The 23,281-nt window shown below is 34.9% G+C and overlaps 1 protein-coding gene across 1 annotated transcript in view; it reads right to left on the reverse strand.

Moving 5' to 3' along the window:
- LOC123545963 (uncharacterized) overlaps window positions 1–23,281 on the reverse strand; it is a 76,863-nt gene that overhangs the window by 24,102 nt on the left and 29,480 nt on the right. Inside the window, exons 18-25 of the mRNA XM_053550411.1 lie at window positions 15,650–15,832; window positions 15,138–15,246; window positions 12,601–14,202; window positions 7,354–7,692; window positions 6,816–6,877; window positions 4,519–4,755; window positions 3,616–3,837; window positions 2,793–2,820 (exon numbers count right to left, since the gene is read on the reverse strand). Of these exons, the coding sequence (XP_053406386.1) occupies window positions 2,793–2,820; window positions 3,616–3,837; window positions 4,519–4,755; window positions 6,816–6,877; window positions 7,354–7,692; window positions 12,601–14,202; window positions 15,138–15,246; window positions 15,650–15,832 (2,782 nt within the window). The remainder of the gene's footprint in view (window positions 1–2,792; window positions 2,821–3,615; window positions 3,838–4,518; window positions 4,756–6,815; window positions 6,878–7,353; window positions 7,693–12,600; window positions 14,203–15,137; window positions 15,247–15,649; window positions 15,833–23,281) is intronic.

Genomic DNA, 23,281 nt, shown 5'->3' on the forward strand with positions numbered 1-23,281 from the left:
GCAAACGTCCATTTAAAATAAAAAAATGTTTAGACAAAGAGCTATAGAACAATTGCATACTCTACGTACACATTTATTAATTGACGGATAAAACAGCTGTGCGCTGTCAGCTGTTTTATGAAACTAAAGGAAACAATTACAGTTTTGAATTTCATCAACGCTTGCCCCTTGGAAACAAAACAGTTATGTTATTAAGATAAAATTTGCCTTAATTAGTCAACTTAACTACTCAACTGATATTCGTGAAATTAGGATATTCACAAACAAGAGCAGTCAGTGGGCAACAACGTTTGAATATTCCAAAGCCGTGTCACAAAACTGAGTGAATAAAATAACATAAACAATCATTTTTGCGTAAACACAATTAAAAATCACAGAAGCTTCCCTTTAGTGATGCTAGATGCGATACCAGTTTACAAAATAAAATTTGACAAAAAGTTAAAAAGGAACAGAACGAAAAAATAATAATAAAGACATTGTTTAATTCACACTAGTTTGCAATTTGAAACAATTTCTAAACAAGTTTCAATCTGAATCTTTTCTTATTAGTGGTACAAATATAACGTAGATACCAGCTAACATAAAACAAGTTAATAAAAGCATTACTTAGTCCAATTTTAACCTGTACATTTCATGCCTGCCCAACAAAGTGAACAAGTGTATAAAATTTTAATTCATTTCTAATAGCGGTTACTGACTGAGATACTAGCTCACATATAGAGACTTAGCAAAAGCTCTAAGTGAAACAAGAGTGATGTTAATACTGTACGACACGACACTTATTCCCCGGAAAGCCTTAATCTTACATAGAACACAAAAAACATATTCGCATGAGCACACAGCGTACATATGTAGTGGGCATACAAAAATGCATCTCCGTCCATACAGAATACAATGAAAGTCCCGAAAATTTGCGCTCCATAATGATACAGACTACCAAATTTCATTTCACTTTGACGGAAACAATAGGAGTTTCGTACACAAGAACGTGTCGAACGGACGGACATGCCAAACACTATATGCACTTCAGGTCTTCTGCACCGGTGAAATTAAAAGTGGGATTATTTTAGTATACAAGCAAAACGAATTATGAACCATGAGCACTGAACGTCACATCATCACAGTGAGCAAGTGTGAGAGTTTCAACCCATTCGCGCTGGTGGTTATTAAGGTATCAGCATACATACCAAAAACGTAACAGAATAAATGAAGAATAGAGCTATCATAGGAGAGCAACGGTCGACGTTTTAAAATCTTGTCACAAAAAAAGGATAAAATAACGAAACAATAGACATACACAAGTACAAAAGGTAAGCCATTTTGAGTAACAGAACTGTCACATATTATGATGCTAAATGAGAAGGCAGATAACAGAGAGCAATATGCTTATTAAACTAATAAAACGATCACTTGGAAGCATAGAATGAAACCAAAAAAATAATAGCAGACTTGGTTTGGTTAAGTCTGAAATGTGTCATACCTCTCACGCCCCCTAGCACCGGCTTAGTACAATACTATTAAACATAATGTCTTTCAAGATTCCATAGAACCAGAATATAACAACACCGAGTCCAAGCACGGATAGACCTTTTTACAACCGCCACACGACACTTAAAGACTGTTGTGGTGATAGTTAATAAAATCTATAAGAAGATCCATTGAAAGCTAAAATTGTAACAAAGGAAAATAATAGCAGATTTTGACTGGGTCTGTTCTTGAGATGAAATGAAACGTGCAACACACGTCATGCCCCCTGGCACCGACTTAAGCATAATATTCATTTAACTCCATGATCCCAATAGCCCAGAAAGTACAACAACACTGAGTTCAAGTGTGAACACGTAAGTCAAAAAAAGGGTTAACTTTGTCAGAAAAACACATTTACGCGACCTGTCATATCATCAAAGTGAAGAAGGTGTGTGACATTTCAATCCATTCTCACAAGTGGTTACTGCCATACTAGCTTAAATACAAAACCATAACCAAAAATGTCTACATCGAAAAAGGGGCATAACTTTGCCAAATAAAATTTGGAACTTACGCACTGCATGTCAGATTATGATGCTAAATGAGAATACAGATAACGGCAAAAGAAACGCTAAGTCGAAAATGGGCATTACGTTGTCAAACAGCAAAACAGAGTTACAACACATATACATTGCATGTCAGATTATCACGGTGAACAAGTGTGTGGAGTTTCAATCCATTCCCACAAGCGGTTACTGAGACAGCAGTTTACATATTAACACTTAACCAAATCGTGACGCGGACGCCGATTGTGTGCACGATTGAGTGCAATTGCTCTACTTATTCTTTGCCCTCAGCATTAGGATGGTAGTACTAGAACTGCAGTATAATGTGACTCGGTGGTGTATCATGTCACGTGTCTATGACATGTTATTTCAGTAAAGCAGCTCTTTAAAAGTTGGGCATTGCGCTCACTGCCATAAGTAGACATCTTCGTTTAAATAGCTGAAAACTTGTTGAAAAAAAGACTTTACAGTAAATCAGAACACGCATGCACGCACGCTACTTATTCTTCGAATAACTGAGATAAAATAACGAAGCATATGTCATGAAACCTGTTCATGGTACGTCAGATCATCCCAGTGGACAAGGGTGTGAACTTGCAATCCATTCCCACTCGTGGTAACTGAGATATCAGCTTGCATACAAAAACTTTGCCATGAATTGCTAAGTCCATGTTAAGTTTGGAAAACAAGTCCTGGTAAATCAACAAGTCCTCATAATGTAATAAATAGCCTACCTAAAACACAGTATGCTTTACTTACAAATTTCGTTTTGGATCTTCTTAAAATACTGAAAAGACAGGAGGTTCAACAATTTAATTATTGTGAAATAAGAACTTCAGATCTTTAAACACAAACATATAAAACGGTAATAAAAGTGTTTTAACACAAAACACCAAAAGGCTACTTTATGATATTCCTGGCTGGATATATATTTAAAGAGGTGTTTTGGTAGTGATAAAACAGATTTGTAAGATCTTTCTGGTACATAAACAATGGGGTCAATTAATTTGAAATATAATTCAACGATAGGGACATTTGTCTTCATGAACTGCTGTTTTCCTGATAAGTATCCGTTACAAGTTTCGTTTTCAAGCAGAAACAAACATTTGTATCGCTTATGTGTTCAAGATAGTAATAGTGCGTTTAAGTGAAATACTGTCGGACCGTAGATATTGAATTCATTATTCATTTGTGTAATGTATACTTATTTCCTATTTCAAAAGATAATGCTTGTGACAACACAGACTTTGATGACATGATATGGAAAACGCTTCCTAACAGTAATTCACCGATTTAATATAAATCAAAACAATAAACCTGTTGTTTGAAATCAAATATACTTAAAGTAACTATAAATACGTTGTCATTGCCAATACTTTTTAATTGAATTGATAACTTAATTCGCTGAAGATAAAGAAAATTTTATTAATTAAAACAATACTGCTACCGGCCATTTCTATTGAAAGAAATGCAAGCACCATTTGCATAAAATTATAAATACTTTTCTCCAAAACTTTATGTTTTAAATTAAGATGTAAAAGATATCTAACGGAATATATGTTTTTATCAAATTGAGTCCTACCTCAAACAGGTCATCATCTTTGTCATAAATAACAAAAAATGCTGTTTCTAGGGTCGAATGAGGGTTCTTCTCTTTGAATTTCTCAATACTTGAAAACATTTCTGATGCAACAACTTCTACTGGGTAACCCAAAGATCCTGTTCCCATAACCGGAAAAGCTATTGAAGTATGCTTTAAGACGACAGCTCTCTCCAAGCAATTCATCATAACTTTCTGAAAACACTGTTAACAAAATTGTTTTGGTAAAATAATCTTAAAATTTATCATAAATATTTCATTTGCCATTGCTCTTTCAAAGTAATATATGCTTACTTACTGGTTAGCAAGATACAATCGGTGCACAGAAAAGAATTAAATCAATTTAACATTTGCGTTCTTTAAAAATATATAACAGCTCTGACTGAAAGTACGGAGAGACATTTTACATAGCACAAACAACGGTGCTGTGATAGTAAAATAGAAAAAGTGGAAAGCCACAATTCGCCCAACACGAAAAAAAAAAAAAAGAAAATGTTGCAGACTCACTCGGTTTAATTGAGCCTGTTCATGGACGGTAGTGGAAATGCAAGCTACCGTCCACGCCCTATAGCCTGGGGTTGAGCAGAACTCAATTCTGCAGATGTATTTCATTAAAAGCTGCATATGGTCCCCCAGTTTGACCAGTTAAGCAACATATAATTCGAGGATCATAAACATCGCGAACGGATTGATTCATTTATATCTCAAGAAAACAGAATGAAAACAGTTCCATGACATAATGCGAAAATTAACTTAATAAAATAAAAAACTGTTTGACATTATATCGGCCTAAAGCAGTTTAATGGCATAATACGTAAATTAAATCAAGATAAAAAACCAGTGGAAGTAGTTATTAATTCTAAGGTATGGGAAAATTTTACAAACCTCAATGCAGCTCGTAGGCGCATGGATGGAATACGGTGGTAATGCAACATGGAATATATTCTTGCATCGTGTATTGTAACCACTAGTTTCTGCCACTTCGTCGGCTCTGATACCTCTCGGATATTTACTTTGGCATTCTTTTTGGAGGTCCGGACCAGCTGTTCTTGACAGAGAGGCTGACACAAAACCCTTGGTAAGATCTAAATTCGGTGCTGCTGTATTCACTAACACATCTGCCTTTATTTTACAACAATGTATGAAATATTACAAACTACATATTAAAACATATAGTCATTGAAACAAGAGCTGACGGAGAATGGCAATGCTCGACTAAGAAAAAAAAAGATCCTTTTCAAGTGTAGAATGCAACCAAGCACAATAATAGCAGACTTGGTTTGACTGAGTCTGTTCATAAAATGTAATGAAAAGTGCAACACCTTTCACCCACCCTAGCACCGGCTTAATCGGAATTTTGTTATACAGATAAAGAAGGGACACCTTCGCCCGAATGGTCCAGAAAATATATCAGAACCGGCAAAGCCGTGATACTAGAAAAAGTTGAATAGATACCAAATATCGAACAAGAGGCATGATTTTGTAAAAGAGTAAAACAGAGTTAAGGAACCTATGCAATACATATCCAATCAAAGTGAACAAGTGTATTAAGTTTCAATCCATTCCAATTTGACCAAACATTGCTAAGTAGAAAAATTGGCATAACTCTGTATATAAGATGGCATTTCAGTAACCACTAGTGAGAAGAATGAAAACTCTGTGATAATCTAACATGCACTGCAAAGGTTCCATGACATTGCTTTTTTTGCAATATTTTAACCTTATCGGACGCAGACGTCGACGAACGAGCGAGTACAATAGCTCTATCTATTCTTCTAACAGTCGGATAATTCTATGTAAAGCGGTATTATCTTATCATAATGTATGTGCCAATGAAACAATGAAAAAAATGTGTATATTATGCAAATAAAATTTGTACAAACACTTATTTTATACTGTTCACAATAATAAGTACGAAGGTCATTCTAAAACTAAGGACAATCGCGTGCTTCTGTAGAAGTTTGACACGTAAGAAACGTTTTACATGCATGAAATATCAATGATTCTGACAGTATCGTACCGTTTCGGAGACATCATGTAGTCATATACACTAAGCACAATACATTCAACTATGAAAAGAAAGCAAAAGTCTGAAATTAGAGCGTATATAAAAGTATGTCGTTCTTTAAATATACCTGCAATGCAGATACTCAATGAACTGGAAGTCTGCAAAAAACAACAGTTTACTGGTGGGTACGTTAATATAGAAATGGTCAGTCCTCAAAGACAAGGCTTGTCCTGGCAAGCCCAAAAAACAGCAGTGACATCAAAGGACATAGATGCTGTAAGACGTCTGACTGACGTACACACGCCAGGTACACAGTGCCCATTGGCATGTCAACGGGGAAAACTCGCCAAGCACTTGGATTAAAGAATGAATTGTGCCCGATGGATGCCTCATGTGCTAATCGAGGAGAAAAGGCCGATAGATTCAAATGTGCTAAAGAAACGCAGAAGAGGTTCTCAAGTTTAGATGATTGCACAATGCCACAGCTCCTTATAGGAAATGAGACCTAGATATAATTTTATGAACCACAGCGCCGCGTTGACAACAGACAGTGGCTGCAACAAAGGTGATTATAGACAAGTATTTGAAAAAGGACTTAAAGTGTCAAAATGTTTTGTATTCCATCTTCTTTACTACTAGGGGTACTGTTGTACCAATTCCTACACCGTCAGGAAAGGCAGTCACTTGAAATTGTTACAGAGACAGGGTACTGAAAGCTGTTAAACGAAAATACAAAGCAAATGCGTTCAAGGACTGGTCTTCTCGGTCTCTATTTGATCCATAGCAACGTTGTGGTTCACATGGGTGTCATTGTTTAAAAGTTTCTGAGAGATGAAAAAGTGGTACAAATCAAGTTACTGAAAATTTCCACTTTCCAAGGCTGAAAAAAGACGCTGACTAGACGAAACTATTCATCTAATAAAGCACTTGGGACTGGTATGTTTCAGTTACTTAAGGCCATACCAAGAGGAGACTTCCCTGCACCGTTCACCTCCTGGATTTCTCTACTGTGGAAATGCGTATAAGTCAAGGGCGAATACTTTGAAGGGATAAACTAAATTTGAAGTCTGTACACATACTGAGCACCATATTCCAGCACGATTGTCATTATTTTTCGAATGGCCTTCGTAACTCTAGTTTTTAATATCTGGAAACTAATACAAAACGGGAATACCTCTATTTGATCTAACTGACCCTTACAAACAGTAGTCTGTAGATCCCGTATCTGTTGTGACACTACAATCGAAGAAGTAAAACACTCCATAATGATTGAGATAGTTTGATAAAAACATAACTGTCTTAAAACATTGTTTGCTAATCTGAAACAATTTGTTTCGGAGACACAAGAAGATTCAGGCATTTAAAAGCTTAAGCACAAACCCTTTTTAAATAATGAATAACTTCAATTAGAGAACATTGCGATGTACTATAATAAATGAGACGAGGTTCAGCAGTTTTCGTTTTGGCATGAATTCTTCAGGCAACCAGGGATACACGCTTTGTAATTCATACTGGGATAAAATAATTACACCATCATACTGATATGAAAGCAATGAATGTATGGACATCTTATATATACATATTCAACTGACATAACCTATTAATATAGAGCTGAACGACTTACTGTCGATACGTCGAACAATCTATCATTGGTACATGTACATTTTATAACTACTGACCTACTAAAATACCTGTAATTTAATTGCGTATACCTTGAATGTGGAAAGCAGCACACTGATCAATGTATACTTCCGTGTTTGAAAAATACCTCGAATCTTCTGTGCACAGTTTTACCGTGTGAGGCAATTCATTTGGGCATGTAAGAAGCCATTTCATGATGAAGTTTACCACGCATTTCATGAATCTGTCAAAGGTCCAGTCTGAGACCGATGTTAGTAAAAATGCAACAGTCGATATGTGCTCCCTGCTACAACTCGCCTCATTCATAACTTTCGACAGGATGTTAGCCAATTCCTCGTTCTCCGAGTGATTTCCATCCTTCCATGGAGGTATGGCCATCTCCACAATGTATCCTCCTTTTAATATGTTCTCTACAACACAGAAAACAAGACGTTTTCTAATGATTTATGAATATTAAACCTAATTATGCCGATGATATGCACAATTACTCTTCACATCACTCGTGCGGTTTAGTGAAATTCAGCCCAATGGTATATAGCAAGTAGTGTAAACACGGATAAATACACATCAAGAGCCATAACTATTATGAAAGTCACTGAAACGAAACATGCCAATGATACCCATAACTCGGCTTACCACTGATAACTCCTGTAAGATTTGGTGGAAATCTGTCCAATGGTGTCAAAGAAGTAGCCAAAACATCATAATACTTGACAAATAAAAGGTTATAACTCAGCAGAATATCACTGAATCGGAATGTGCCCATGGCAAGTCCAAGTAAGCTTGGAAATGATCACTTTTGTGAATTTTAGTGTAAATCATTTTGCTAGTAACGGTGTAGTCCAGCAGACATGGTAAACTATGACAATCATGAGCCATAACTCCATTGAAAACCACTGAACCGAACCTTGCCAATAATATACATAGTTTTGGTTTACACTGATCACTCCTGCAAGGTTCGGAGGAAATCCGCCCAATAATATAAGAGAAGTGGCCAAAACATCACAAAATTTGACGAATCAAGGGCCATAACTCCACTGATAATTACCGAATCATGGAACATGCCGACAATATGCAATAAAAGGCATAGCATTGATCTTTTTTGAAGTTTGGTGTAAATCTGCCTGGTGGTGTGAGAAGTTGTGTTGACAAACTGTATCACACAGACTGACAGACAGACAACACTAAACATATAGGTGTCCCCCACGACACGTTGGAAATATAATTATCCTAGCAAATTTCATAATATACAAGTGTTGTACCATATGGAATTTATACGAACATTTGAACTGATAATGGCATTTAGCCTACACCAGCTTGTTGCTAAGACTTTACTTTATAAGCCCATGTATATGCAGTGTGGTCTGACTCAAAAAGAGATGAATATGCAAAACTCTGAGTTGCAAGCTATCTGGTCAAAGTAAGATAGAGAGTTTTTATAGAACTTGTAAAATATCAACAATGAAGGTAATTCTCTTGCTCTGGATTGTCCAGATTTTGAATAAATCCATTTATTCAGAGCATATCCAGGTAAACAATTGCTCTAAGTAAATGGATTTATTCAAAATTTGTAAAATATCATTATTACTTGCACGCCAAAATACTTAGTTTAGAAGATGATTTGTCTGTATAATTTGTATTTATTTTAGTTTCGTCAGCTCCTAAGTGACATCCGACACTTTAATCTTAAGTATGAAACGTTCTTTTTTATTTCGTACTTCAGAAACACTATTTCAAGTTTACGAAATAACCTGTACTTTTATTTTGGATATAACATTCGTAATTTCATAAAACGAAATACATTTTATAAAAACGAAATATATTTTGTAATTTAGAAATGATCTTTCGTATTTACAAAAGAGCTATTCATTTTTACGAAATAAAAAAAGAATGAAACATCTTTAATAAATATCGGATTCACTTTAGGGGCTCCGTAGTATCTTGTGTTGCAAGAAGTGAAATCATATTATGCTACACTATTTAAATAAAATAGGTATTGGGTACTTGTAATTTTATTTCCCTTTTTGTCCATTTCAGAAAAAAGTCAGATTCAAGACGAAAGCTGCAATCAAAAATTACCCCAATGGAGTATTTCCAAAGCAAAAATACATGATGCTCTAATATGTATCTACAATAGATAATTCCATTGTATACACATATTATGTTAAACCGAACGCAGCTCTTATGCATTCCCATATGAAACAAGGGCAAACAAAACACTATAATTAAATACTAAATATGTAACGTATTTTACTGGTATAGAATAAGTAAAATTTATCATGCAAATGAATTAGTGCAATACAAGCAATAAAACACTACCACAAAACCTTAATTCTATACTTCATTTGCATGGTCTTAAATATGAAAGGGGTCTTAATATATACTTATGTAGTACTTATGGATATAAATACTAATTCTATACTATTCACTAAAATACTAATACTATATCAATACAAATGAAATACTAATGTTGTACTGTACTTTTTATAAAAAGCCATAATTACATGGAAAAATGTTTATTCAGCTAGTATTTGTCACAAGTCTAGCCAGAATATTAAAGGAAAAGACAAGTCTTTGTAAAAGTGACTGAACAATTTTTTCCAACCGAAACACAATTTCAGATTTGTTTATTGCCTCTCTTCTTTGAAGAATTTTGTACGTCGTATTTTGTATGAAAACATTTATTCAAGCATTTTCTTAAAATACTTCCGAAAACACCATCAATCGGTTACTAAATTACGCGGTGAGAAATCCAAAATTTTATATGTTGGTATTGGTCATCCTTAGAAAAATAAGTTTAAAATTTACGCAGATTCAGTCAGTTTTTATTGCATTTCTTGAGAAAAATTCCAGTAAATTTCGGCCTAATTTAAACTTTTTTGTAACGTCAAAAGTATTCCAAACAAATAACTAGATGCCCACGGGCAACATGTCGAGCCCGCCCTTTGACCCCTATCTGTGACCTTGACCTTTGGCATAGAATCCGTCTCACTGAGTTAAACATTCATGTCTAATATAAACAAGATTCATCAATGCATGTCAAAGTTACGGGCCGAACAAGATCTGACATGACCTTTGACCGCCAAATGTGACCTCGACCTTTGAGTTAGGAACCCGGGGTTTGCGCATGACATTCCGTCTCTCTGAGGTTAACATTGATCCAAATATAAACAAGATTCCTCAATGAATGTCAAAGTTATGGGCCGCACAAGATCTGACATTACATTTGACCTCCAACTGTGACCTTGACCTTTGAGAAAGGAACCTGGGGTTTGCGCATGACTCCCCGTCTCACTAAGGTTAACATTCATGCCAAATATAAACAAGATTGACTCATGCATGACAAAGTCATGGCGCGGACAAACAAATCCGGACGGATGCACGCACGCACATACACCGAACAGCCATTTGGACAACTATGTCTTCGCTTTCGCAAGCGGGATCGACAAAAACCTTACAAAAAGTTTTGTTATTGTTTATAGATTTTGAAACAGGTACTGGTGTGGATATGTAAGACTAAGTCAGTGGACTGAACCGCTAAATTCAGAATTTCTGTTTTAGTGAAAACATTTAAAAATCAAATTTACCGTCCAAATATATATATATTGCCTTTCCCTTAAAAATGATCAGTGCTACAATCCTTACACGACTTATGTGAGAGTGAATGATACCTTGCATGCTGCACAAACACTATTTCAATACTGATAAAAGTATTTTATTGGTACAGAATAAGTGTAGAATTAGTATTTGTCTAAGAAATATCTTCATATGGGTTGGCATGGAATATCTCAAATTTTTAATCATTATTAAATATAATGTACATGACATATACTCATGTACATGTAAATAATGGTAATATCACAACTTTCTGTCTTCTAAAATTCTGAATGATAATACAGTAAACAAAATAAAAATGTATAGATTTCTAAATACGACTACTAATAGGAAGTATCTACATATCTTTTGAAAGAAACTTAACTGTTATAGTAACAAGAGCTGTCGGAGGACAGCAACGCTCGACTAGTCAACAGCCTTGTCACTTGAATTGAATTTTAACTGAATGAATATAAAAGTTAAAAAGTAAAACATGAACCTGTTCAATATATGTCAGCCCATCACAGTGGACAAGTCTGTGAAGTTTCAATCCATTCCGATCAGTGGGTACCGAGATACCAGCTTACAAACAAATACTTAACAAAAAAATGCAAAGTCGAAAAATGGGCAAAATTTTGTAAAAATGCAAAGCAGAGTTATGGAATCTGTACACTGCATGTCAAGTGTCAATACTTATCTACAAGTGGTTACTGAGACACCAGCTTACATACAAAAACTTAACCAAATCGGGACGCAAACGCCAATGCCGACAAATGTGTGAATGCAACAGCTCTACTTATTCTTCGAATAGTCGAGCTAAAAATGATATTCGAACATGTATTAATAAACTGACTGTAGGGACATCTGCTGCATTCACATGCATTTCCTTATTCAATGGTTTATTTGGGTTTTACATTTCTGTTGTTTTTTTTCAAAAGGACACTCATTTTAATATAATATTAAGTAAACATCGTATTTATACTTTTTTAAATAGGTGACCGAAAATGGCTGTGCTTATGTTAAGAAAATGACTTTTAACTTAATTTCACACTTTCAATTTAAATGTAGAGAAATTTTGAGGAACATGTATGTTTGAAATAAATGAATTTTGATGAATTAATTTCATCAAAAGCAAAACAGACATATTTTGTTTTTAAGGATGAAAACTGTTCGTAAAATGGCACTTAACATGAGGTGTCATTTAAAGTATACCTTTGACTTCTCACCATAAAGTAAGCCTTTTCTAAATGAATATGCATATTTTTTATCAGATAAGCTTTAACTTACCAAATGGTATTGTAATTGACTACACATTGCTATGTATCCCCTAGGTAATGATGGCAAGAGGCCCAAATGGGCCCAAGTCGCTCACCTGTAGAGTACCTTGATCATCTAGCCTTGCTTCTGACCAAATTTGGTGAACATTATTTAAAAAGTTCATTAAAGTAAAAGTTATTTAAATGTTTTTTTTCTATATATGTTGTTGTGACGGCCCAAAAAATGCATGTTCCCTTAAATCATTTCATGAATATGCTGAAGTACAAATGTTAAGAGAATGTCATGGGCCCCTCTTTTAATTTTAAAGTAGGACACGATCAAATAAAATAAACATACCTACTACTACTTTGGGTTATATCAGGTGTACACTTTTTCAGAACAGAATGTATACATGATGTACACGTGTAAATCATGTAAACATGTAAGATCTCTTGTATAGCATTTACCTTGATTTTGACTTCGTGTTGCAGGTTTTATCTTGACAAATGCACTCACTTTTTCCAGGCTTAAAGTCTCTAACTTAATCATTTTCTTCTTCTCAGAGACTGACCATTGGGTGTGATCGTCATGCACTTCTTTGAAAACTTGTGTTTCTTTGTTACCAACTATTTGAATGTTTTGCTTCTCGATTAAAACATTAAAATCCTTCTCTATCTGAGGAAATTGAAGACTTGAATCAGAATACAATAATAGCTGAACTGATTTATTCCCTGTAAACCAGATCTCTTCGCTTTTAACAGCTTTTTCAACTTTTTCAATGAATTGAATGGCTTTATTTACATTGTTTTCCGAACCATGAACTTCTACTGAATAACCCTTCTGTGGGAACTTTATCTTCACATTTAAAGTTTCAGTTCCTTTTCGTACGTACTCGGAGTTTTCCAAGTATCTTAAATGCAAACTTGAACGCACTGGGTAACTGTCTTTGACTTCAGGTTGCGCTTCGATATCACCGACTGCCATATCTACAATGACTTGCCCTTCTTGAATGCCCAAAATCTCGATTTGCGCATTTTCTACAGCATCTTTTAGACCTACTACATATAACCAGCTCTTTTTATCATCAAAGCCTACCAACATTTGATCGGCATAATTTTCCTTCAAATGATTCACAATCGCATGTTTCTTAGATTTATCTCCCTGTATTTGTTGTTCCCATTCTATGATCAGGTTGCCAACATACGAAACAGCATTTAATAACTCCTTTTCATTGATACTGAATAAACGTAGGCATTTATTTATTTGCTCTAGAACACAGTTTGGAAACAATTCCTCTAGACGCTTATTGACAATGTCTTCAACATGCAAATGTTCTAGAGCATTGCTTATCATGGCACAGAAACTCACATCATGCGTTTTCAAACGTGCCATATCTGATTGGAGCTCACTAAAAACCGTTTTTACAACACTTTCTGTGCCTTTAATTATGCACACAGATTCATTTTCTTGATCCCCAGGTCTACACCGAACAATGCCACTGTCCAGGTAAGCCCGTTTTATTGACGGGATTTGAAGTAACACATTTTTAAGTGTTAACTGTCTTGATATCAACACTTCTCCTATCTCATTTTTACAGCCTTCAATAAACTGCTTCACAATGTCCTTTTGACTAGTTGGAAAAACAACATAAATGCGATCTTTAATTACTTCTGCATAAGCAATTTCCTGACCGAACGATTCATTTAATTTCTCTGCTTCTTTTATGAAACCTCTCGTTTTACATTCAACTGATGCTACACACAGTACTGGGCTAAGATTGTGAACAGCATATTCGAAGATCATTTTTATGATCTGCCTTACGTGTTCCTTATTGGTAACAGGAGATTTTATAGTAACTGAAGAGTCTGATTCAAATGTAATATTTGCAGACGAAAAGTGTTTTCCACAGTTGTCACATTGCCTTGGTGAATTCATCATATACTTCCATACCATATATTCGTGTAGACTGCATTCTAAATTCGGTCTGGTTTTAAAGTTTTTCCTGTTGCCGATGTTGAAATTTACTTCTATCTGCAACTGTGTTTCACTTCTGTTACTTCTCAACTGACCTGGAATTTCAATTTGCAAAAAGCAAATTTTTATTGTCTGGCAAACTATAATATAAGTAACAATAATAGTTAAAGGGAAAGAATATTAGGCAAACCAACATGTAACACGTTTAATACGCTACAAGTCAAAAAGTTACTTAAGCGTTTATTAACATATGAAATTAATCTATGTATTCAAGCATCAGTTCAATACATGATTCACGTATCATTAATCTTGTAAAACCTAAATGGTACTAACATACATATAAACGAAAATGTCGAAGACTGTCAAAATGTAGGTACAATCCAAAATAATTTACAATTATCTTGAACATTAAATAAAACAATAACAATGCTACATCAGTACGCATGTTAAAACGAATATTCTAACACGATCCGATTCATTTTCCTATTAAACAAAGAAGGCAGAAAACAGTGAATTATTATACAACAAATCACTGTCCTGACGTCACAATCATTACGTCATGGCGTCAAACGTCATAGAGGCGCGCTGGAAAAGAACCAGATTGAAAACGGGCAAATATTTAATGAATGTCGTCAAGGGTGTACTAAAAAATCCTTGGTAACGTGTTAGAATCGAAATAATATATCTCATTTAGTGATTTGTTCTTGGATAAATCATTGTTTGTCGTTCAGATGCGTATTATTAGATCTATATCACTCGGGCTGCGCCCTCGTGATATAATTCCTTCGCATCTGAACTCCAAACAATGATTTATTCAACGACAAATCACTGGATGAGATATATTATTTCTTAAATAAGACTAAGAAATGAACGACGAGAACATGTGTACTGACAACAATTATTTGACAGTTTATACATTATTCTTATTTTGATACTTTAGCAACCATCTGTTTGGCAAAGGACGATCACTTGTAGACAGTTGTATACGATGTTCCATCTTTATTAATTAGGTTAAAAAGATAATACATACAAATATCGTCCTCGCGAGCTTCACATTGTACTTCCATTTTCGATATTTTCCCAGTATCTTCGTTTGGGGTTTGGTCGTTTAGAACTGCACACCTTTGTTGTTTAATAGACTGAAAGTCATTAAATACAAGTAGTTTTCATAAAAGCCCGAGTTTCTTACATACAAACATAATCTTCATTCATTAAGTGAATATTAAAGTCCATACTCTAAGTAATTGTTATCCAAATCAAGGTTCTTTTCACCCCTTCCTATACGATAGCGGGTGTGTTAATGCTAGAGATGAAATTATAGATTTAGTTAGTCAGAACTGACACCGTTCAGCTTATAAATGACTTACGTTCTTGCTTTCTTTAACGTTTCTTACCCTTAACGCGGAAGTTTATGATTAAATCCATCCACAACACTTATATATCAGGACAATATACATATTCGTATATGAATATGAAATAGATACTATTTAAACCAATTATCCCATTTATACCATATTCTTTCCTTCAAACATAACCACTGACCTGACCATTTTGTTCTTGCCATGAAACTCCTGCCGCATCACTGTTTCCTGTAATCTCAACTGTACACTGCGAAGTGAAACTTTCTGACTGCAAAGCTGGCCCACGTGACTGATCATGTATGCTATAGTTACCACGATGTTGCGTCCGGAGAAGCTTTTTACCCTTGTCCGCGGTATTCATTCCTCAGCCTTTAATGTAAATCAAGATCTTTGAATAAAGAAACTTCGTTTACAGTAACCAGGAATCAATTCAAAAACGTGAAAATATCAATTCAATGCAAAACTGTATCTTTTATTTTTTCTGTGTAACTAGAATATCAGTACTCGGTAGAACTACCTTAAACAAAGCATCAATGGCATTCATACTTCAGATCGTTGTGTAAATATGGCCTTAAGGTTTGGTTTTTATTTATATATTTATACACGAACATTTTTGTGTTTTACATGCCATGCCTATTTGTTTCCATTACGTGTGTTAGAGATTCACCTGGAGGGGATTACTTTTAGTTACACTGTCCCGTGTCTTCGGAACATGGTGGGGGTTAGAGTGAGGTTGGGTGCGCACCATAAACCGGTTTAACCATAAACACCCCAGTGGTGTTTTTGCCACTGACTGTTCCAAGGCAGTGCCCAACTGTGTTCAATTGTTTGTTCGTTTTGTCCTGTGTGCGAGTTTGCGCGCGCGCGCGTGAGTGTGTGTGTGTCTGTGCACGTCTGCGTGCTGTGGGTTTCGTTTCGGGGAGGCTGCGTTTTTGGTACGTGGTATTCCCTGTTTGATATTTGTTTTTGTTTTTTTCTGTACAAGGAGGTGCGTATCAAAACTAATTTAAACATTTTTAAACATGATGCTGCATATCGATTCCAGGCTTCACATACCCCGGGTTGTGATAAATATTTCTCACAGCTTAAAATGAATTGCAGACAAGAAAAATTGAAATTACCTGCAAACTAGGTTTTTTTAAAAGCACTTTCTATTTGCAATCATAACCTTGCTTATTCAGTTTTTCTATGAAAATTTAATTTAAATACATGAATCCAAACAAAAATTATTGTTTTTCTTTTATTTATAGTACCTGTGATCTTGATCTTGAGTTCGATGACCCAAATGCAACCCTAACCTTGGTCTAACTACATGTATAACCCATATACAGACCACAGAAACACTGTGTCCCTATGCAACACATGTAATAAATTCAATAATTATTTATTTGAAGAAATACAACTCTTAAAACAATTCACTAAAGAAATAATACGATGAAAATCTCGTTGAAACACAACCAATGAAGGAAATAAATATTATGCAATTATTGACACTTGAGGCTTCGGATAAATGATGTGATATTAATCAAAAGAAGGAAATATCGAGGCGACAGCATTTATTATATCAAAAAACATTGCAGTAGCCAACATTTATTACCCGCCGCCAGAAGGCGGTGGGTTTATTGGTGTGCTAAATATTTTTCGCATGTGGGACCATTGGAGCAAGTCACGTGATAGGTTTTTGATACTGTACAGAGTTTTCTATTCGTAGATGTGTGATACACTAATACTTTATTTAAATGAAAAAAAAAAAATTATTTATATACATTTCACCATTTTTTTTGAAAATAAGAAAAAAACTTGGGTCACGTGACACGTTTCGACCGTCTTCGTAACACACCGTAAGTTACGACCATCTTCAACTTTCGCTTTCGGATGGCTGTGACCCAAACTCCAACGCAGTGATCTTCCTTGCCGCTTCGTTCATTGAGCTGCGTTGGAGTTTGGCTGTGACCTAGTTCACACGATCCTTTTGTTTACATTTTTATTTTTTACAATTTTCGCCTTTCATGTGGTACATTTGGCTTAGATACAAGAATTTTATAATTTGGTTGTGATGTAGAATTACCACGATTATCGGAGATTTGTAGAATAATGCATTTTGTTTATATTAAATTGTAACAACGGATTGATGCGTATGACGTCATCAATATCTGCGGACATAACATGTAAATAAATAATCAGCTGTTCAGTGAGATGATAACCTTTGATAGAGATATGTAAAGTTTGTTGTGTTTACATCACATCTGTTAGGATTCTGGTTAGGAAAGTGTGGTTAGTTTGCATAAGCTATAGATATTAGATTTTTTAGGATATAATTTAATATATTTAGATTGACATGACCTGTAATGACCCCAACCGTTTTTGAGATCATTAGCCCACAAAACATTGCTCACAATAAAAAATGACCTTCATTATGACTGATCTGAATATACATTTCTGGCGGCGGAAAAACGTTTGACTTGAGTATTTATTAGTACGCCAAAATATGAATAGTTCGCAAAAATGTAACTCTTGTTTATGACTCCATTTCATTTGATGTTTTGCAACGGATGAAAGAAAAACTTTAAAAAAAACTGCTCGTTAATCAGACATGCTGTCGATGATGGCCCTGTCGTAGGCAAATTGGTATGTATGTTGTGGCCATGAACTACTGATATAAAATTGGCAGAAAATGCTTTTTTGAATAGAGTGGAAACAGCTTTCATTATGGAGTTTACTGTTACCTTGACTAGTCTATTTACTGACCGCAGGCAATTATCAAGTATAGGCCAAAGAGATCTTTAGTTGTTGAGCGTCTTAGTCTCGAGGTCACTATCAACTTGACATTTGACCTACCGAACTTACCGAACCTCAAAAGAACAGAGTACAAGTACTGGCCACAGGCAATCATCCTATGATTTCTGATCAATATGAGACTAATCATTCTATAAAAGTTATTGACTGGAAACCAAATACAGGCTTTTCAGCCAGCCATTACAAAAAAGTAGGAGAAAAGTAGGTAAAAATTCCGAAATTTGACGAAAAATAGGTGTTTATGTAAGCCACAAAAATGAGCTTTTGGGATAAAAAAGGGCTTCTACACTGGAATCCAATGACATTTTACTGTTCACAACTGAATGCACTAAAGACGCACCTACTGAATCAAAACTACTTTCATAAACCACAGATATGACAGTATATACTTTTTTGAACATCGACAAACACACTCCAAGGAGTTAGTTTACATTCATTTGGGGAAGGAAGAAAATTTTGATTCTGGGGGTTCACAAATGCGATTTACTACTTCTGATATGAAAAAGTAGGAGTAATTGGAGGTTTTATAGAAAAGTAGGAAAATATAAGAGCCCTTTCAAAAAAGTAGGAAGAAGTAGAAACGCTGGAAAGCCTGCAAATAGTGTACAGACCAACGAACAAACAGACCGACAATGAGCAAAACAATATGATTACCTGTAGGAGCATAGTAAGAATTAAGTAGAAATGCGTTCTGAAATGAGTTTGTCTTCTGTCACGGATTAAATTGGGAATCAACCAGTATTTCCAACATAAGGATAGCGTTTTATGAAGGAAACTACAGATCTTTTATTAAATTTGAAGTCGAAACCATAAAAATTGGGTTCGAAATGATCTTACTATTAAAGAAAATGAGTGCTCACACTTACGTGTTTCGTTCTAAATTAAGAATGTTATTATATCTAATTTTTTTTTTATTTTTTAATTTTACTGTTGTCCGAAGCAACTCGTATGAGTTTGGAAATGAAAATAAGGGTTCATCAAAGTATGAATCAATCAGATTGTCTAAAGCCATGTTTTTTTTACATATAACCCGTATTAAATTCGCCCAAATTTTATAACGCTGTACTACTATGTTATCATCGAGTGTGAAAAAACTAAGAACTCATAATGCATTAACATAAAAGATTCACTATTATTTGCCATGTACCTTCCGGCTGGAAATACAGCCGCCGTTTTGACTAGCCGCCCTGATTTGACTTGAAATTCTTTACAATACACTTTCGATTTAAATGCCTTTTTAAAATATCCAGAATTTTCCAGTGATATTAAAAAATGAGTCTTTTAATATCATCGGCAAATTCCTTATATTTTAAAGAAGCATTAAATTCGAAAGCTGTGGGTTATTTGGTGACAATTTCAAATAGTAGAAATAATGGTCTGTGGGCCAAGGCCAAAAAAAAATAAAAAAAAATAATGAAAGTCGTAACCCAGAAATAACGGTCAAATCGAGGCGGGTAGTCAACATAGCAGCTTTATTTCAAGTCACAGAGTACCTGTGATGTGCACTGCATATGCTACACGGAAGTTAATGCTTTCAAACATTAAATTTAGATATAAAAGGAAGATATTTGCTTTCAAACAATAGTTTACACCGACGAAATTTAAGTACCAGCTTTAATGATGGATGAAACCCCCCTGAGCGTCCCCGCCGTTGGTACCGAGATGGAATGAAACGCGCTCTTTAAAGCGAAACTTTATCATATAAAATGAATAAATGGATTCGTGTGCCAGTTGCACAATAAAAATCTAGGTGAAAAGAAAACACCCGGAATCAAATTACACTAACATTCTATGAATGGAACCCTAGTATCAAGTTAAAAAGTCATCAGAGAAAACGAATTAAAAGGTAAGCATTTTGTGAGACATGTACAACATTTACCTGCTTGGAAAGTTATATACTTCCTTGTAACTGTTTCGAAAACGAAAGTAAATTTAAAAAAAAAACAACACTTATATGTCAGTTATCGTGTTCCCTGTTTATCTCGACCTTTTTTTTTAAAAGCAGTTAAAACATTAACTTAATCTCATGTCAAAATCATTATTATTGGCCATAGTTCGAGGCTATCAATTACCACTTCCGTGTAGAAAATCTGAGACGAAAACGTACGTAGTTTAAAAATTAAGAGACATTACTATCAATAACTTACCGGAATGATATCATCGCGTCAAATGTAGCCTTTAAACTGAACCCAACTGTTGTTTATAAATATACCGAGTGGCTTAAAGTAGTATTAAGTATAGTGTATTAAGTATAGTGTAGTAGTTATATATGCAGTATTTCAAACCGTTTTGTTCTGGTTTTGATAAAACCCGTTTATGTTTACCGGAATACACGGTTCACATATTTGCGTAATTTTATCGAAAATATTTGTTGTATCTTGACCATAAGTTAATAAGTTAAAGCATAACAAAAGTTCCTTCTAGGGCACATCTATATAAATATATAATGATCATCTTGTAAAATTTTGGTTGCAATGTCTGTTTTAAATATGTGGAACCCTAGGATAGGACGCAATGACAAGACCATTCTGCCTTATTGACATTCCGTATCACCCGTTTAAGCGCTCCGGGGGAGGGGGTGATACATTTTGCACCAAGGAGGCGTTTATTTCTGCACCAAAATACAAAAAGAAAACACTAAAATTTTGAAAAAGGTCTATGTTGTTTTCCTGAAAAATTCAAGTCCGCTATTTCGACAGTATGCACGCTAACAAAAGTTGTTAAATCCAACAACAAAGTAAATCCGTTACCACTTTCAGTTGAGTTAATACGGCAAATAAGAAACACTGGCTGTACACATTGACCCGATTTAAACTCAGTCCAAAAATGTCCATGTGTTACTGGTACCGTAAAGTGTTTTGAGAAGTTTATAGAGATGATAGCAGACTATGACAGTAGGGGACATTAAAAGTGAATAGTGGACATTTTCCGGAACTTGTTTTTTAACTAACATGTAAAATGGATATTTCACGGAAGTGTTTGATTTTAATCAGTTACTTTTTGCCTGACTTCTTCACCCCTTCAAAGTTGGTAATTCATTTTTGTGCTAGATATATGGTGGGATCCTGATGTACTAGTGATTTGCTGCGCTGACAGGTTACGACCTCGCAAACAACAAACTTAGTGGTCATTGATCAAGTAATTCACGGCTGTAATTTAGTAGTATCTGTCCTAAATCTCGTGAATGTGACATCCGGGCATTCGATTCATGAATTTGTTGCACACAATGAGAGGGTCGCAATGGTGTTTATTATCACATATTAAACATGCATTCGAAGGTAACGACATATTTTAACCTTTGTGACAAATGAGATGTTTGGCCTGTTTCAACAACACCAATTTTCCATCCTCGGGTTTAGTAATGTGTAATCCGCAGAGCGTGTTCAACCAGAGAGTCGCCTCAGTTAAGGAAGAATAATTCTAATATCAGAGGTTATTGCTAAGGTCACGGAGTTTGATTGGCCAGCTTGTAATGACAACAGCTTTCGAGATCAGTTGCTCAGTCAAGCGTGACTTACCAAATCTAAGTGTTCCTTCTCAAGAGAAGGAACAATAATGTGTTTGCTTGTATATATTTTACAGTAAAGTCAAAACAATGAAATGATCTTCTTTAATATTTCATCAAGGTCTCAGTAGCACAATATGTTAAGTTCCAGAAAAGTATTTCATCCAATTATCAGATAACAACATAGCCATAACTTTTTGACATTTTGTTTCTCATACGTAAAATATTCCAAAATTGTTTTATGATATTTAGATGACGTCTACATGTGACTGTTCATTAACCTTTCACCGGCGGAATGTAGAAGTATTAATATTTTTCGCGCCGAGTACCTTTGAAGAGACAAAAATAAAATAAAATAAATAATACATCAAAACTGCACACAGTATTTTTTCCGCGGGAGCTAATGAGGTGCGCACCCACTTGCATTTTCCTAACAAGACCAAGGTTTTCTTGCTTTGACATTTTAATTGTTTCAATGATAAATAGTATCTGTCGAAAATGTCTTTTTTCACAAGTTTAACACATTTTCTTTTACCTAACTACCTTGCTAGACATCCTCAAATATCGTTACAACATAACTGGGTATCAATGTCATCAGTAAACTTATTTGTTATGCTACATGTATCTTACTTTTGTAAGAACATATTAGTGTTTACAGAGTCAGATTTATCTCTTGGTTAACTAGTTAAAAAACTTAAATTTTTCGTAAAGATCATTTTGTATATTATGTTGTATTAAGTCTTGTGCCCACAATGTGTCCTACCTGTTTCTTGTTGCAATGCACGTATTTTGCTGCTACTAGTATTTTTCAATTGGCAAGACAAGAGATATAGCATGGCCCTTATGGTACTCCTAATAAAATAGCGTCCCAGTGCTTTTTCTTGAAAGATTGGTGAATTCTGACAAAACAAGATGTGGGCAGATACATCAGTATCAATGAGACACATTCGAAGCCTCATTCGTAACTAAATAGTGGCACAGTTTTCCGATTCACCGCTGATTCTTAAAGGTAAAACTGCACTTACAAATGGCCCAGCAGTGCACTGTCAGTTTTCTTACAGCGGCGCTAAACTTCGCTGGGTGAAAAGCAGATGACCATTTTTATTCATGTTAAGTTTGCTGTTATTATGTGATGCTTCAAAGGACGATATCCTGATGGCAAACTATTGTGCGTGTTATTGGGAGGTGTGTATGTCACTGTAAGGGGGTGGGGGTATTATGTCATGGTCTTAGCGTTGTTTTCATTTTGTTTACTACTAAAGTGTTATTCAATACCTCTCATGTAATAAGAACACGTTTAAAAAATGACCTCATTATCAAGACCCTGCTATTGATTTCGTAATGAGATACAATGTACGAAACGACTCCCTAACTATTATTCAAAACATTTGTTGACCAATACGGTGTAATTTTTCACTTAAATAGCCTTTTAGACATTAACAGGCATAACAAAACCAATCATTTACAAATTTTCTTACAACATACCTACCAACTCTAAATGCTTTTTAGAGA

This window comes from Mercenaria mercenaria, chromosome 9 (assembly GCF_021730395.1).
Source record: "Mercenaria mercenaria strain notata chromosome 9, MADL_Memer_1, whole genome shotgun sequence".
In the NCBI taxonomy this organism is placed as follows: Eukaryota; Metazoa; Mollusca; class Bivalvia; order Venerida; family Veneridae; genus Mercenaria; species Mercenaria mercenaria.